The following is a 14,966-nucleotide window of genomic DNA, read 5'->3' as shown; positions in this document are numbered from 1 at the left end:
TCCTCTTCTGATTTTTTTCCCTTCTATTTGTCAACTAAAAATACTCGTTACGGAGCAGAAAAGCACATTTTTTTTTTTTTTCCCTCCACCTGTGAAGAAATTGACGCAGCAGTCAACAACCTGGAAAGAAAAATTCAAACTAGCTTAACTGCAGCCTCTTTTATCTCCATTCCAGCTCAAATAAACCAACTTCCGGAAGAAATCCTTGCTCTAATCAAAAACAAAAATAAAATCAAACGTCGCTTTCATAACACTGTCTCCTCAAGATCGCCAAGAGCTGAACAGAGCATCAAACTTACTTTGCTATGCACTAAAAGACCACAGGAATTTGAAATGGGAAAGAAAACTTTGTTCCCTGACAACTGAAGATAAATCCTTGTGGCAGTTGCCAAAGGCTATCTGCACACGGACCATTCCAACATACAATCCATTCACAGAGAAAGAAGTATAGTTTATAGGGACGATGAAAAAGCAGAAGCCCTTGAAGCTCTTCAACTTCAATGCAGTCCTAATTATGTGCATGTGCATTTGGTCTTGATAGAGAAAATTCACCGTCGAGTCTGTACTGTGCTCCAGCAGCCTAATAACTGCGAAAATATCTGCCCACTTCACCTAAAGAGGTCTACTCAATCATTAGGAAGCTCAACAACAAAAAAGCCCCTGGCCCAGATGAAATTAACAACAAAACAATCGAGGCCCTTCTGCATGCAATCATAAATGCAATGCTCAGACTAAACTATTTTCCATCCCGATGGAAACAAGCAGATATAGCTCTCATTCATAAGCTGGGAAAAGCACTTCAGTTGCCGCAAAGTTACAGATTCATCAGTCTCCTTTCATGCTTGGGAAAGGTTGCAGAAAAAATCGACTTCAGGATGTGGTGAATAATAACAACACAGTACCAAAGGAACAGTTTGGGTTTAGAACCAGACACAGTACTACACATCAAGTTCACAGACCGGTTGAATTTATCACTACTGGATTGAATTGGAGACGACATACAGGTGCTGTTTTTCTGGATGTAGCAAAAGCCTTTGAAAAGGTTTGGCACAAAGGCCTCATCTATAAATTATTTATATTTTTGGCCAAAGTTCCGCCCTACCTTATCAAACATAGATTCCTTTCTAAAAAACCAGAAATTTCAGGTCAAGTTGAGAGGACTTGAATCCTCTTTGAAAAGAATCACAGCAGGTGTTCCTCAAGGCTTGTTGCTCTCCCCACTGCTTTTTAACATCTTCGTTGCTGACGCTCCTATCACGATGTCAACCACCACAGCTTACTATGCAGATGATATGGCAATTTTAAGTAGATCTCTCAGGCCGTACTTAGCTACACAGCACTTGCAGACCGCAGCAGCAAACCTGGAAAGATATCTCAGGAAATGGAGAATATCTGTGAATGCTGACAAAAGTACTGCCATTCTCTTCACAAGATGGAAGGCATCTCAATACGGAGAAGTCAAACTTTTCAACACAACTATTCCATGGAAATCCAGCACCAAATATTTAGGTATTCAACTAGACAGTCGCCTCAACTTTAACTCTCGCATCTCTCATGCCTGCAACAAAGCAAACTCAGCAATTGCTCAACTCTACCCCCTACTCAACCGTAGAAGCAAAGTCAGCCCAGAAAACAAATTAAGAATATACAAGGCAATCATCAGACCCATTCTGACGTATGGTTCACCAGCGTGGAGCCACACCTCTCCTAGCAACATCAAAAAATTACAAATAATCCAAACTAAATGCCTCCGAATGATCTTCGATGCCCCGTGGTTTGTAAGGAACACCATCCTCCATCAAGACGGAAACCTGCCAGACAAACCTAAATTTCTTCTCCAGATAGCAACCAAGTACTTTACTCAAGCATCACTCCATCCCAACCTACTCATTCGTGAGTCATCAGATTACGATGAAAAAGACAAATGGAAACATAAACACCCAAAGGCGGCCCTGATCACTGATTGAAATCTATCAACACAGCCCTAAATAGGGCGAGCCAAGTGCTCAAAACATTCTTCCTCTAAACCGAGAATTATTCATAGCGATGAAGGGATCAGAGTCCACGGGACTGATATCCATCAAAGCCACATCAGTTAACAGTTAACATGAGCACATTTTTCAAGTTCTGTGTATATCTCTGCAGAAGATGCGATTTAATTTTGGAATAATTCTAAACTTAACAAAAAAGAAATAATAATAATTGAAATTAAATACGTTTCTTTTAAGATTAATAAAAGAACTTAGTCTTAAAACATTTTAAATTTGTTTTTATTATTTCACGGCCCCCTCAACAAAACTCATGGGCCCCAAGGGGGCCGTGGCCCACAGTTTGGGAAGCGCTGTTCTAGAGTGTGTAATCTGCATACATTAAAATATAATGTTAATAATTTGTTCTCTTTGCAGTTTTCTGGCTATCTATAATATACCAATATACTATAGGTTAAACAACCTCTCAGAGATTTACAATTTAAAGAAATTAAAAAAAAAAAAAACATGAGCAGAAGTTACTTAATTGGATTTAAGTTTTCATGTACTTGAAGGGAAATTCATTTAGCATGTCAAGTATTTTTATTTGAAATTGGAAAATTGGTGGAGGTTGAGGATAATTATAAGTTCATATCTGAGTTCAGTACATCATAATTAGACTGCCTACTTTTGTTTAAATGTAGAAGAAATTTTTTCTATTTCTTGCTTAGTGCGAACACTTATGCTTAAAAATTTGTGTCATTGTGAGGTTTCTTACTTGTTTTACAATGTAAGATATTTCATATTCAGAAACTAAATAACTGGAATTCTGTTTAGAGTATTATATATGTCATGTTTCTAGGTGATGCAAATAAACAAACAAAGGAGGGTCCACCACCATTAAAGGAAGGCATCGATTACATTAATGTAAGAGAAGAAGATCAGATGGTGAGTGTTGAATGTTTAAATATGAAGTGATTTTATATGAATTGATTTAATTTCTACTCACTATATACTTTGGAAGAAAAGAAGCATACTTTTGTGTTTAATTAAAAATAGTAACATTAACAACAAACAATTTTTCCCTTTCCTTTTATTTATTATTATTTATCCTATTATTCTGAATATCTTCCAAGGTGCAGGCTTATGGTACTGCTGAAAACTCATACCTCCAAGCAAATCTTACAAGTGAAGAGGTCTGAGTTTTATTAAAGAGCATACAGGGACTTAATTTAGGGATATATCCAAGTTCTCTGGCTACCCAGTGGGTAGATTGTTCAACAAATGTGTCCATCTATATTTGGAATGCAGATTAGATCACAGTAGAACTGAATGAATTAGCTTAGTTATGCCCTGTCTGTTAAACCCAGTAGAAGAGCATTCAGAAGAGGAATACAGTGGGTGGGCTAAGGATTTTTTTTCTTTTTTATTAAAAATGAATATATATATATATATATATATATTCATTTTTAATATCAACTGACTATAAACCCGAGAATTATAACAAATTGAGATTTATTTGCAAACGCAACATGTTTCGTCGAGATTGACTTCATCAGGCGTTAAGAACATAGAAAGATATTAAAAGACACTGAAATAAACATTGAGACACTCTAAAGCTATACAATTATAAAGTTATGATATTCGACTGTAAATTACAGTTATTATGAACTTGTGCTATAGTCCGTGTTAAAGTTCTATTGTTGTACACTTGTGCGTGTGTGGAACCACGCGATCTCCAGTATCTGATAGTAGAGCTGAAAGAGTCAGGCAAATTATAGCTGAGATTATTGTTCATATGAAGAGGGTCCAAGGTAATTTCTTTTGACTCGACAATCCGGCGTTCTACCTCATCGTGGCAAATGTGTAGGTTTGAAGTTGTTGTCCAATTTACTTCATGTTGGCGGCTTTCGTTGTTCGTGTTTATTGAAAACAGGACATGGCCTGATAGGGCAGTTGCTCTGGTTCTCTTATAAGCAATGTCTCTCTGGTGCTCCTCGAGACGTAGGAGAATAGATTTCTCCATTTGGCCATAGTAAGGTTTTCCACACTCACATGTGACTTTATATACACCTGGAAATTGTAGAAGGTTGTGAGATTGTTTATAGTTTCTGAAACTTGATCTTATTTTTTGGATGAGTCGAGAAGCACGTTTGTATGTTAAATTTCTTTAAGATTCTACTCAGTTTTTTGGATAGTGTGCTGATATATGGCAAAAATATATAACCTTTGGAGTCGTTCTGTGTCTCTACATTGCTACATTGATGGTGGGATAATTGTTTGTTGATACTTTTTAAAGAGTAGCCATTGCTTTTAAAGGTCCATTTAAGATGTCGTAGTTCTTTTTTTTAGTTCTTCTTCATCTGACAGTACAGATCTTGCACGATTCGCAAGAATTGATATAATACCCAACTTTTGTGCTGGATGGTGATGTGAGGACGCATGCAAATATCTGTCCATGTGTGTTGGCTTTCTAAATATAGAGACTTTTATTGATTTGTGCGTCTTGGTGAGTTTAACATCAAGGAAACAGAGGGAACTATTTTCTTCAATCTCCATGGTCAATTTTATATCCTGATGGAGGTTGTTTAAATGGTTGAGAAACCTGTGAAGATTCTCAATACCATGCTCCCATATGAGGAATATATCGTCCACATATCTAAGCCAAATTCTTGGTTTTAAACTAAAAGAGGAGATTGCCTTTTGTTCAAAATCCTCGAAAAAATGTTGGCTAACCTAGGAGAGAGGGGGTTTTCCCATAGCTAATCCTTTGACCTGTTTATATAGTTTACCTTCGAATTCAAAATAGCCAGAGTTTACACAGTTTTATTTATTATTAGTTTACACTATATTAGCCAACATTTTTTTCGAGGATTTTGAACAAAAGGCAATCTCCTCTTTTAGTTTAAAACCAAGAATTTGGTTTAGATATGTGGATGATATATTCCTCATATGGGAGCATGGTATTGCTCCCATATAATAGTTCCCTCTGTTTCCTTGATGTTAAACTCAAGACGCCCGAATCAATAAAAGTCTCTAGAGGAGCACCAGAGACATTGCTTATAAGAGAACCAGAGCAACTGCCCTATCAGGCCATGTCCTGTTTTCAATAAACACGAACAACGAAAGCCGCCAACATGAAGTAAATTGGACAACAACTTCAAACCTACACATTTGCCACGATGAGGTAGAACGCCGGATTGTCGAGTCAAAAGAAATTACCTTGGACCCTCTTCATATGAACAATAATCTCAGCTATAATTTGCCTGACTCTTTCAGCTCTACTATCAGATACTGGAGATCGCGTGGTTCCACACACGCACAAGTGTACAACAATAGAACTTTAACACGGACTATAGCACAAGTTCATAATAACTGTAATTTACAGTCGAATATCATAACTTTATAATTGTATAGCTTTAGAGTGTCTCAATGTTTATTTCAGTGTCTTTTAATATCTTTCTATGTTCTTAACGCCTGATGAAGTCAATCTCGACGAAACATGTTGCATTTGCAAATAAATCTCAATTTGTTATAATTCTCGGGTTTATAGTCAGTTGATATTAAAAATGAACATTTCCCAACCCCGAGTTAATAATAGTAGTCATATATATAAACAAATGTCCTGACTGACTGACTCATCAACTCCCAGTCCAAACCCTTGGACCTAGAAACATGAAATTTGGGGAGTATATTCCTTCCATGACATAAGCACCCAGTAAGAATCAATTTTTAGAAATTTGATGCTTAAGGGGGTGAAAAGGGATAAAATGTGTTTTCACAAATTCCTCAATATCTCTTAGCCTCGATGAGATATTGACTTGGTATTTGCTTACAAAAGTTACCCATACAAATGCTTAAAAGCATAATTCAGGATTTTGCTCTAATCAATCCCTAAAAGAACAAATCTAGATTCCGGGGGCATATTATAGAATCTTTCATATGTCCCATGTTTGTTGAGTTATAACATTCTTTTTTGGCATATAGGTGGCTTTTTAAATTTTTTAGAAAGTGTTTCAATGGTTTTTTTAAAGTTCCTAAAGGGATAAGAAGGGGTATTTTTTATTTAAAAGAGGATGTTTCTCAGGTCCTAACAGTTTTTTGTAGGCTTATCTATGTCTTTATAAAAATGAAACAAGAAAGCTAAGAAACTTTAAAAAAAAACAATAAAACTGACTTCAAAAAAAAAAAAAAAAAGAGATAAGGACAAAATGCCCTAAAAAGTGAAAAATAATCCTTTCTTAAATATATGAATTTAAATTTTTTGGAGTCGGCGGCAAATTTAACGCAAACAAATTAACTATACAAAGTATAGTTCACAGTATGTATATTGGAACTCTTGATGAAAGTACATGTACCTTATTTTGCGTAGTTGCACCTGTATCTGCTAGGTGGCGGGAAGACGTAGCAGCGTGGCATAGGTGACAGAGCTCTCGCAAGGGAAGTTGTGACTTGTGTTAATAAGTGTGAGTGGCTGAGAGGCTAAATCCGTGGATGCATATGAGTATTCTGTGAATAATTATTTGTTTGTGTTTCAGTTATTTTTCCATACTTCTGAATCGGTTCTTTTTAGATCTTTTAGTAATATTCAGTAACAATTAAATAGGTTATCGTGTAATTGAAAATTTATGTAATTAGTTTGCGGTAAATTTGGCCCAGACTTCAAAAAGTTTAAATTCATATATTTAAGAAAGGATTATTTTTCACTTTTTAGTGCATTTTGTCCCTTCTCCTTTTTTTTTAAGTCAGTATGGCAATTGAGTTTTTAAATGTTAATGGAGAGATGGCGCCTCACACTATTGTCCCCATCACAGGAGACAGTCTGCCTGTTCCGGTCCCTCTCCTATCTCATGTATGACACTCAGCTAATGGTAGGGGGTGTGTGCGAGCTAATTGTGAGGCACATGTTGGAAAACTAGGAGGAGTTCTCCATCATGTTCCACGACAGCAAGGGGGGACAACTACAACAGTTCTGCTGAGTACCTTGCTCACATGTCCTGACTCTTTATTTATGGTGGTTTATGCGAGCTGGTAGTAGCTGGGCAATTGTTCAAGTTTGGTGTTGAAGGTCACCCCGTGAGGAGGCTACACTTTACACAGGACTTTTCTAGGGGCCATTCTGAATCGTACCTGAACCTGAAGAAGCGTCCACCGCACCATCCCTCCCTGACTCCGCCTCTCACAGCCATCACCTTTTCTTGTCCCCAAGAAGACTCCTGGCAAATGTTGAGCTAGATATACCGACAAGTAAAAGGTCAAGGCTCACTCAGGCATGGCATATGATTCTGACATGGCTTATGAAGCAGACAGCACTGTTGCTCTGGGTAACATGAGTCACAAGTGCCTGTACTGCAATCTTCTCAAGTGGAAAGAAGAGGAGACCCCTGGCATGTGCTGCACTGTTGGCAAGGTGCAGCTCCTGCCCTTCAAACCTCTGGCTGAGCCTCTACAGCCTGGTAATGGAGCACATCCACTTAATGGATTTTGTTCAGAAGTACAGTGGCTGCTTCAGCATGACATCATTCAGGGCCAAGCAGGTTCTACGAGACGGCTTCATATCGACCTTCAAAGTTCAGGTAAGAAACAAGTAAGAAGTCTGCTGCCAGCACCTCAACAAAGTCTAATTCCTGCAAATCTATTTTGTGGGTGAAGACAAAAGGGAAGTGTGCTTGAGGTGCAGCAACTTTCCTAACATCAAACAGGGATTGGTCAAACAACTGCAGAGGATACTACACGACATCAACAGTTACATAAAGGAAAGGACCTGGAGACTCTTCTGGACAAGGTACCTCCAAGAAGTTCGAAGTCATCATCCAAATAGAAACCCCACTGATGCTCTTAGTGGTTGCTTCAATGCACCAAACAACAAATGAGGTGGTAGTTCTGGTGATTGTTGGTCAGCAATTTGAGACATCATGCTGCAGAGCCATGACAAAACACTGGTGCATCAGTGAGATCCACCAGTCATACTATGCCCTGCAGTACCAATTCATATTCTGCCATAGCAAGGATGGGTACTCTAATGCCCTGCCCCAGCACGATCCCAAGACCAAGTTGCCCCTCAACAGTCTCTGCAGCAAGCTTCTACTCCTACCACATCTTGGTCAGGCAAGGGGGAGATCAAGCATATGGTGTACTTTTGCTCCCTCTTCAGTCAATTTTTGGTTGACATGGTTGACATGTATGCCAAAATAGAGACTGAGAGGTTGAAGTACCTTAGGAACAACAAGGAGCAGCTGAGGGCAGGATGCTGATGCTGCTCAGCTGGGTCAAATGGTGGTGCTTTCATCCTCCTTCACTGGGAAACCTCACTACATGCATGAGTGGACTCAAGATGCCATGACATATGTCCACCACCATGGTTGTCCTGATCTGTTCATCACTTTCACCTGTTTAACCTCAGGTGGAAGGATATCACAGATGCACTGCTGCCTGGGCAAAAGTCCCATGATCATCACAACATCATAGCTGGGGTGTTCCATCTCAAGGTGAAAAAGACAATGGCTCTTGAACAAGAGCAGTCTGTTTGGGGGAGGGGGGTTTCCTTCATGTACTCTTTGGAGTGGCAAAAGCAGGGTCTGCCTTACATCCACAGCTTGTTGTGGCTAGAGCAGTGCATCTTCCCTGACATGATTGCCAAAGTCATCTGTGCCGAAATACCTGACCCTGAGCAAGATCCTCTCCTCCACAACATCAGGGCCAACATGATTCATGGGCCCTGCAACAGCTTGAATAACAATTCGCCCTGCATGAAAGGAGGCAGCTGCAGCAAGAGGTACCCTGGCCAATTCTCAAGGACACTTAGGAGATGATGGATACTTGCAGTATTGGAGGTCTCCAGCTAATGGTGACTTCACCATACAAATATAGAAATCAAGATAGAGCTGGACAACCACTGGGTGTCCTACAACCCTGTCCTATCATGTATTTTCGATGTTCACATGAATGTGGAATTATGCAACTCTGTCAAGTACATTTGCAAGTATGTGAATGAGGGCAGTGACCAGGCAGTTTATGCCCTTGAGAATGAGAGGGATGAGGTGATGAAGTTGTACGAGAGTGGACTGCACATCAGCACTTCGTAGGCGGTTTGGAGGATCTTGGCATTTTCCATTCATGAGAGGCACCCCACTGTCTTCCATCTTGCTGTTCACCTCAAGAATGGTCAGCATGTGTATTTCACCTCCAACAACTTAGCCGAGAAGCTCACCAGTCCTCCTTAGACAACGCTCTTGGCTTTCTTTGAGCTATGTAAAACTGATGATTTTGCAAAATAGACCCTCCTGTACTCTGAGCTTCTGTGTTACTTTGTGTGGAAGAATAACAGGTTCGCGAGAAGGAAGCAGGGGAAGGATGATGATGGCTGGCCAGGAGTGAAGAAGGACCACATGCTGGGAATGGTGTACACCAGCCACCTGAACAACACTGTGTTATCATCTCTGCCTGTTGGTATGTGAGGTTTGAGGCCTAGCGTCCTTTTCAGAGCTGAAGATGGTGAATGTGTCCTCGATCCCACATTCCAGTCTACATGCAAGGCATTAGGTTTGCTGGAGGATGACAAGCACTGGGAACACTACCTTTGAAGGAAGCTGCCCTGTGTGATTCTCCCTTCAAGTTGCAGGAGCTCTTCACAGTGATGTTGGTGTTCTGTCAACTCTCTAATCCTCTGTCTTTGGAAGAAGTACAAAGACAGTCTCTCAGAGGACATCATGCTGCAGATGGAGAGGGAGTTGCAAGGCAATGCACAGCAGGTGATGGACGAGGTACGACAGATGCCTGGTGCTGATTGAGATTGCAGTGTTGGCTTTGGGAGGATAGGCCTTGCCACAAAATGGCCTGCCTCAGTCAACAAGGTCTTGAGGAGTCTTGGGGAACAGGGACTGTCTGAGGGAGACCAGCTATGACATAAACACCTTGGCACAAGTGGTGCCGAATAGCGAGAGTTCACTGATGGATGAGCAACTTGCTGTCTATTGGCAGGTCCTTAGCAGCAATGAGTCAGGTGCTGGGTAGATCTTTTTCCTGGATGCTCCTGGTGGTACTGGGAAGACCTTCCTCAATAATTTGCTCCTGGCAAAGGTAAAGATTGATTGTGGATCACCTTGGCTGTCGTATCCTCTGGCATTGCTGCTATGCTGTTGGAGAGAGGCAAGATGGCCCATGCTGCCTTCAAGCTGCCCCTCAACCTCATCCATGCAGAAATACTCTTGTGCAGCATCTCAAAACGAAGCAACATGACCCAAGTGCTGCAGAATTGTAAGCTCATTCTTTGAATGAGAGCACCATGGCACACAAGAGGGGGGGTTGAGGCACTGGGCATAACCCTCAAAGACATCATGTGCAACAATAGAGTGATGGAGAAGTCACTGTGCTGCTGGCTGGAGACTTCTGGCAGACTCTGCCAGTAGTGCCAAGAGGAACTCAAACTGACGAGGTCAAGTCATCATATCTATGGCCTCTCATCTGGAAACTCTCTCTCAGGAAGAACATGAGGGTCCACTTGAGAGGCAATGTCATTGCTGGGCATTTCTCTGAATTCCTACTCAAAATAGGGGATGGAGAGTATCCCGAGCCGGAGGGAAAGGTGACCATCCCTGCAGGCCTGGGCTCAGTAGTGACAACCCTAGCAGACCTCGCAGCCAGGATATATATTGATATCGCTGATATCAAGAAGTCCATGGACTGGCTGTGTGAGCGTGCCATTTTAACCTCCAAGAACGACAAAGCTACTGTCATTAATGACACTCTACTTAGCTTGTTTGGACACGTATAACAAATGAAGGGAGAGTACATTTGAATGAGGAAGGACGTAGGCATCTTGAAAGAATGTTGTTCTCCAGCCAAGTGTGAGAGTATTAGTGCAGAGAAACTACAGTTGTTAGGGAGCATCGGTAGCCCCTTGTGGAGATAGATATTAGGAAGATGGGTGAATGTACGATGTTATGTAGAGTCAAGTGGAGTCTAGAAAATAATAATAGGTATCAAAATATTGATAAGGCATTGATGTTTCTTTATACAAATACCAGGAGTATCAGGAATAAAAGAGATGTGACATTGATAGCATTGATTAGTGACATTGATAGCATTATAGTCCAAAGATTATTGCGATTAGTGAAACATGGTTGATGGAAGATGATATACGAGGGGGTACCCAAAAATATCCGGAATCTGAACTTGTGGAGCACGTGTTTTCTAGTAATGGAAAACGCGCAAGTCAGAACAATGAACCAGTTCATCCTAATGAAAGCAGTCAGAACAATGAACTGGTTCATTGTTCTGACTGCTTTTTTTTGTTAGTGTTTACAAGCAAGTGTTAGCCTGGTGCCTCATGAGCATTGGTTCTTAATTTTGAATATGATTTATCAATTGCTTCCTTGTGGCTGGAATCTTAAAATTCTCGCTGGGTCATGAACTCTAACAAATTTATTTGTTCTGCGCCAGTTAGAGTTGCCTATCTTAATAAACTGTGGGCCCTTTCCCTGATCTAGATAACTATCCTGCTTGACTCTAATCAGGCAAGATGTTGTCCGGATTTTTGGGAGATTGCAGTCGTGCCCTTTTCTAGCCTTAATATTGCTTAATCACTCTTTCCCCTTTTTGTCACAGTCCGTATTTTGGTGAGTGGCAATGTCGTTCTCAAACACAATTCGATGACCAAGATTCAACTATAAACATAAAGTTTTATTTTACACTATCAGTATACATGAAACATAAATCAATCAATTCATTAATTCCCTTAAATTAGATTAAACATTTTAAGTAGCATTACATGACAATTTCAGAATATGACATATCTATTATCTTCTAAGAGAGGGCATGCACATAGGTATATACTAAGAATTGTCTAGACATGTATCTTTAGGGAGACAGCAAAGGTAACATACACATGCAAATTTTTCTGCAAGGATCACATAACATATCTCTTCGGACTACCAGTCCAATGTCCCTAAAAGTTCCACTAACTAACAAAATAGTCTCAGTCTTCCTTTCTGTAAAATGTGCTTAAAGCAAAATTTTCATTCAACGCTCCCTCTTGAACTTTAGATAGGTCAAAATAACCTTACCATTTCTTGCAGCATACAGTCTCACTCAATCAGCATGTGCATATCCTGGTTGGACCTTTGTTCAATCAGGATTGCTTTCCCATCTCATGGATTGATGTGCACTGGATTTTCGCTGTTGTTGGGAATCATCTGAGGTGCCTGTCTAGAACTTCTGTACCCTACAGGAGGGACATCACGTTTTGGGTCTCATTTTGGATCTGAGCCTTTATTTCGTCGGTCTGCACTTGTAGGTTTTTTTTTGTCGGACCTCCTTCTCACGTCATACCTCTTTCACCTTCTTTCTCACTCTCTTGATTTTTCGACCATAAACTCCCTTTTTCTCCTGCAGCTTACAGTCATGGTAGCATCGAAGACTTTCATCTCGAACCTGTGAGAGAGCTCCTTCCAGAGAATTTGCGAAATTTTGCTTGTAAGGTTCAACAATGGATTTATCAAGGTCACGACCTTATGGCTCTTAGTCATCACTGGCATGCACAGTTTCATAGAATCTGTCCTTGGGTTGATTGTCAACATTTCCCTTTTGTTTTTGTTTGTTACATATTATTCTTCTGTTTCTGTTTACACACATTATTTTCCACTTCCAATTTACACACATAATTCCCTTTTAATTCACACATATTAATATTTTACAATGTTTCCTCTCCATTGGGTGAATAGATATACACTTAATAGACAATTATATGATACACTTCATCCCCTTTCCTTATTTCTTTCTAGTAAAATTTTCACCAGCATTATAGGTATTTTCTTTATTTAGGCTACGTTCTTGTTAGATACTGAACGAGGGTCTGTCTAGCAGAGGCAGTCCTCATTCATGATCTAATCTAATACAAGTTTGGTGATTTTGTGATGGCTGACAAGTAGGAACAGAGTGTGCATGAGGTTTTGTTTTCTTTTAGATAAAACTGCAGCTGAAACTATTGTTATGCTTTGACAGGCCTTTAAGGATGATGCTCTACGTAAAATGCAGATCTACAAGTGGTTTTTCCATGTCAAAAATGGGAACATGTCAATTGAAGACAAACCACAATCTGGCCATCCTTTGACAATCAGAAATGATGAAAACATAGAAGAGGTTTTCCAGTCAATCAATGAAGATTGTTAAAAGATCATTGAGCAAGTTTTTGAAGAGACAAATTTGTCACAGAGTTTGTCAGTGAATTTTAACAGAAGATTTGCAAATGAAACATGTATCCCCTAAATTTGTCTCGTTTGCTCATAGAAGATAAAAAAAATAATCGTGTGAGTGTGTGCCATGATTTCAGGGAGCAAGTTCTTAATGGGCAGGACTTCCTTTCAAAAGTTGTAATCGGGAATGAGTCTTGGCCCTACAGTTAAGATCTAGGGAAAAAAACAAGCATGAAGCCAATGGAAACATGCAAATTCACCGAGATCGAAGAAGGCACATAAAGTTCGATCAAATGTCAAAATAATGATTATTTTTTTTTTTTTTTGATGTGAATAGAATTATCCAGGAGGAACAAAGAATTTGTTCCTCCTGGACAGACAGTGAACCAACATTTTTATCTCAATGTTTTGAGAAGACTGTGTGATAGTGTGTGACGAAAATGTCCAGAAATGTGGAGTAGCAAAGATCGGTTGCTGCACCATGACAGTGCCTCAGCCCACACAACCTTGTGGCCGATAGTTCTTGATGAAAAACAATATGGCAGTTGTTCTCCACTCTCTCTACTACCTGTGGGGAGTAGAGAGGGTGGAGAACATTCCCATGGATAATGAAAATCATGAGAGAGCATAGATTCTTTGATGTGGATGAAGTGAAAGAAAAGTCAACTGGAGGCCATAAATAGTATTCTAGTTGAACAGTTCCAGAACTGTTTCCAGCAGTGGAAAAAACATTGGGACAAGTGCATTGACCCATATGGAGAGTACTTTGAAGGAGACTAGAATATGGTATTATAAAGTTTCATAAAAAAAAAAAAAATAATAATAATAATAAAAATCTGGTTATTTTTGGGTATCCCCTCATACAGGAATAGAAGTAGAGTATAGTATATTTTGGTAGGGAAGGGTAGATGCAGTGGTGGAGTATTGCTTATAAGTGTGTTGTGTTCTCTCAGAGCAGAGGATTTGGATGGAAATAGTACTAATGCTTTTTAGTGTATATGATGTGAGGCGGGGTGGATATTTAATGGGATGTTGCTATAAGCCAGGGAATACAGAGTTTGAAAAGCAGGAAATATTTAGGCAGTTGAGTTTGACGAGTGTAAAATGAGTGATCGTTATGGAAGATTTTAACTACGTAAATTGGGAAGAGGAAACATCATGTAGAAGTAGTAGTAGTGAGGGAATAGAATTTCTGGAATTCTTGAGTGACAAATATTATAGGCAACATGTAGTTAGAAGAAACATGAGGTTCACTAGTTTTGGGTGTGGTCATAGCATCACAGAACCTGATTGTAACTGAAATGTCATCAAGTTTCAAACTTTCAAGTTTCTTTTCCACAATCTTTCTCTTTTCAAGTATGCTTGCATAAATCTTACATGGAACACTTAGTAGAAAAATTCATCTGTAGTTCTCAATTCTATTCCTCCTTTTTTTTATAACGTAGATGGGCACTATGAGAGCTCTACTCCAATCATTGGGAATTTGACCTTCTGATCAGGCTCTCTGAATTATGCAGTGTAGCCACTGAAAAACTTTTATACCTCCATACTTACACATTTATGGTTCAATATTATTTACTCTAGCTGCCTTTCCACATTTCAAGTTTTTGATGACTTTTTCTACCTCAAGCATTAATATGTACTCCTCTTTGTATTCCTCTTGAAAATTTTCTAGTATTTCTGTCACTGCTTGGTCTGTTTAATAGTATTTCAAAGTAATAACTAAAGACATCTAGATATCTTTATCTGGAACATGCCATGCAATTCATCATTTCTCATCAAGAATAAAATATCTGGCTCATTTAAT

General features: G+C 39.5%; 1 protein-coding gene across 5 annotated transcripts in view; it reads left to right on the top strand.

Moving 5' to 3' along the window:
- Window positions 1-14,966, top strand: part of LOC150096516 (polyamine-transporting ATPase 13A3-like) — a 751,182-nt gene that overhangs the window by 103,460 nt on the left and 632,756 nt on the right. For all 5 annotated transcript variants that reach the window (XM_090407885.1, XM_090407886.1, XM_090407887.1 and 2 more), the window contains one exon: window positions 2,830-2,915. In XM_090407885.1, the coding sequence (XP_090264011.1) occupies window positions 2,830-2,915 (86 nt within the window). The remainder of the gene's footprint in view (window positions 1-2,829; window positions 2,916-14,966) is intronic.

The sequence above is a fragment of the Typopeltis vanoorti genome, chromosome 18 (genome assembly GCF_054136105.1).
Source record: "Typopeltis vanoorti isolate ZY-2024b chromosome 18, IOZ_Tvanoo_1.0, whole genome shotgun sequence".
NCBI lineage: Eukaryota > Metazoa > Arthropoda > Arachnida > Uropygi > Thelyphonidae > Typopeltis > Typopeltis vanoorti.
Note: the sequence above shows the minus strand (reverse complement) of the source record. Positions and strands in the feature narration are given on the sequence as shown.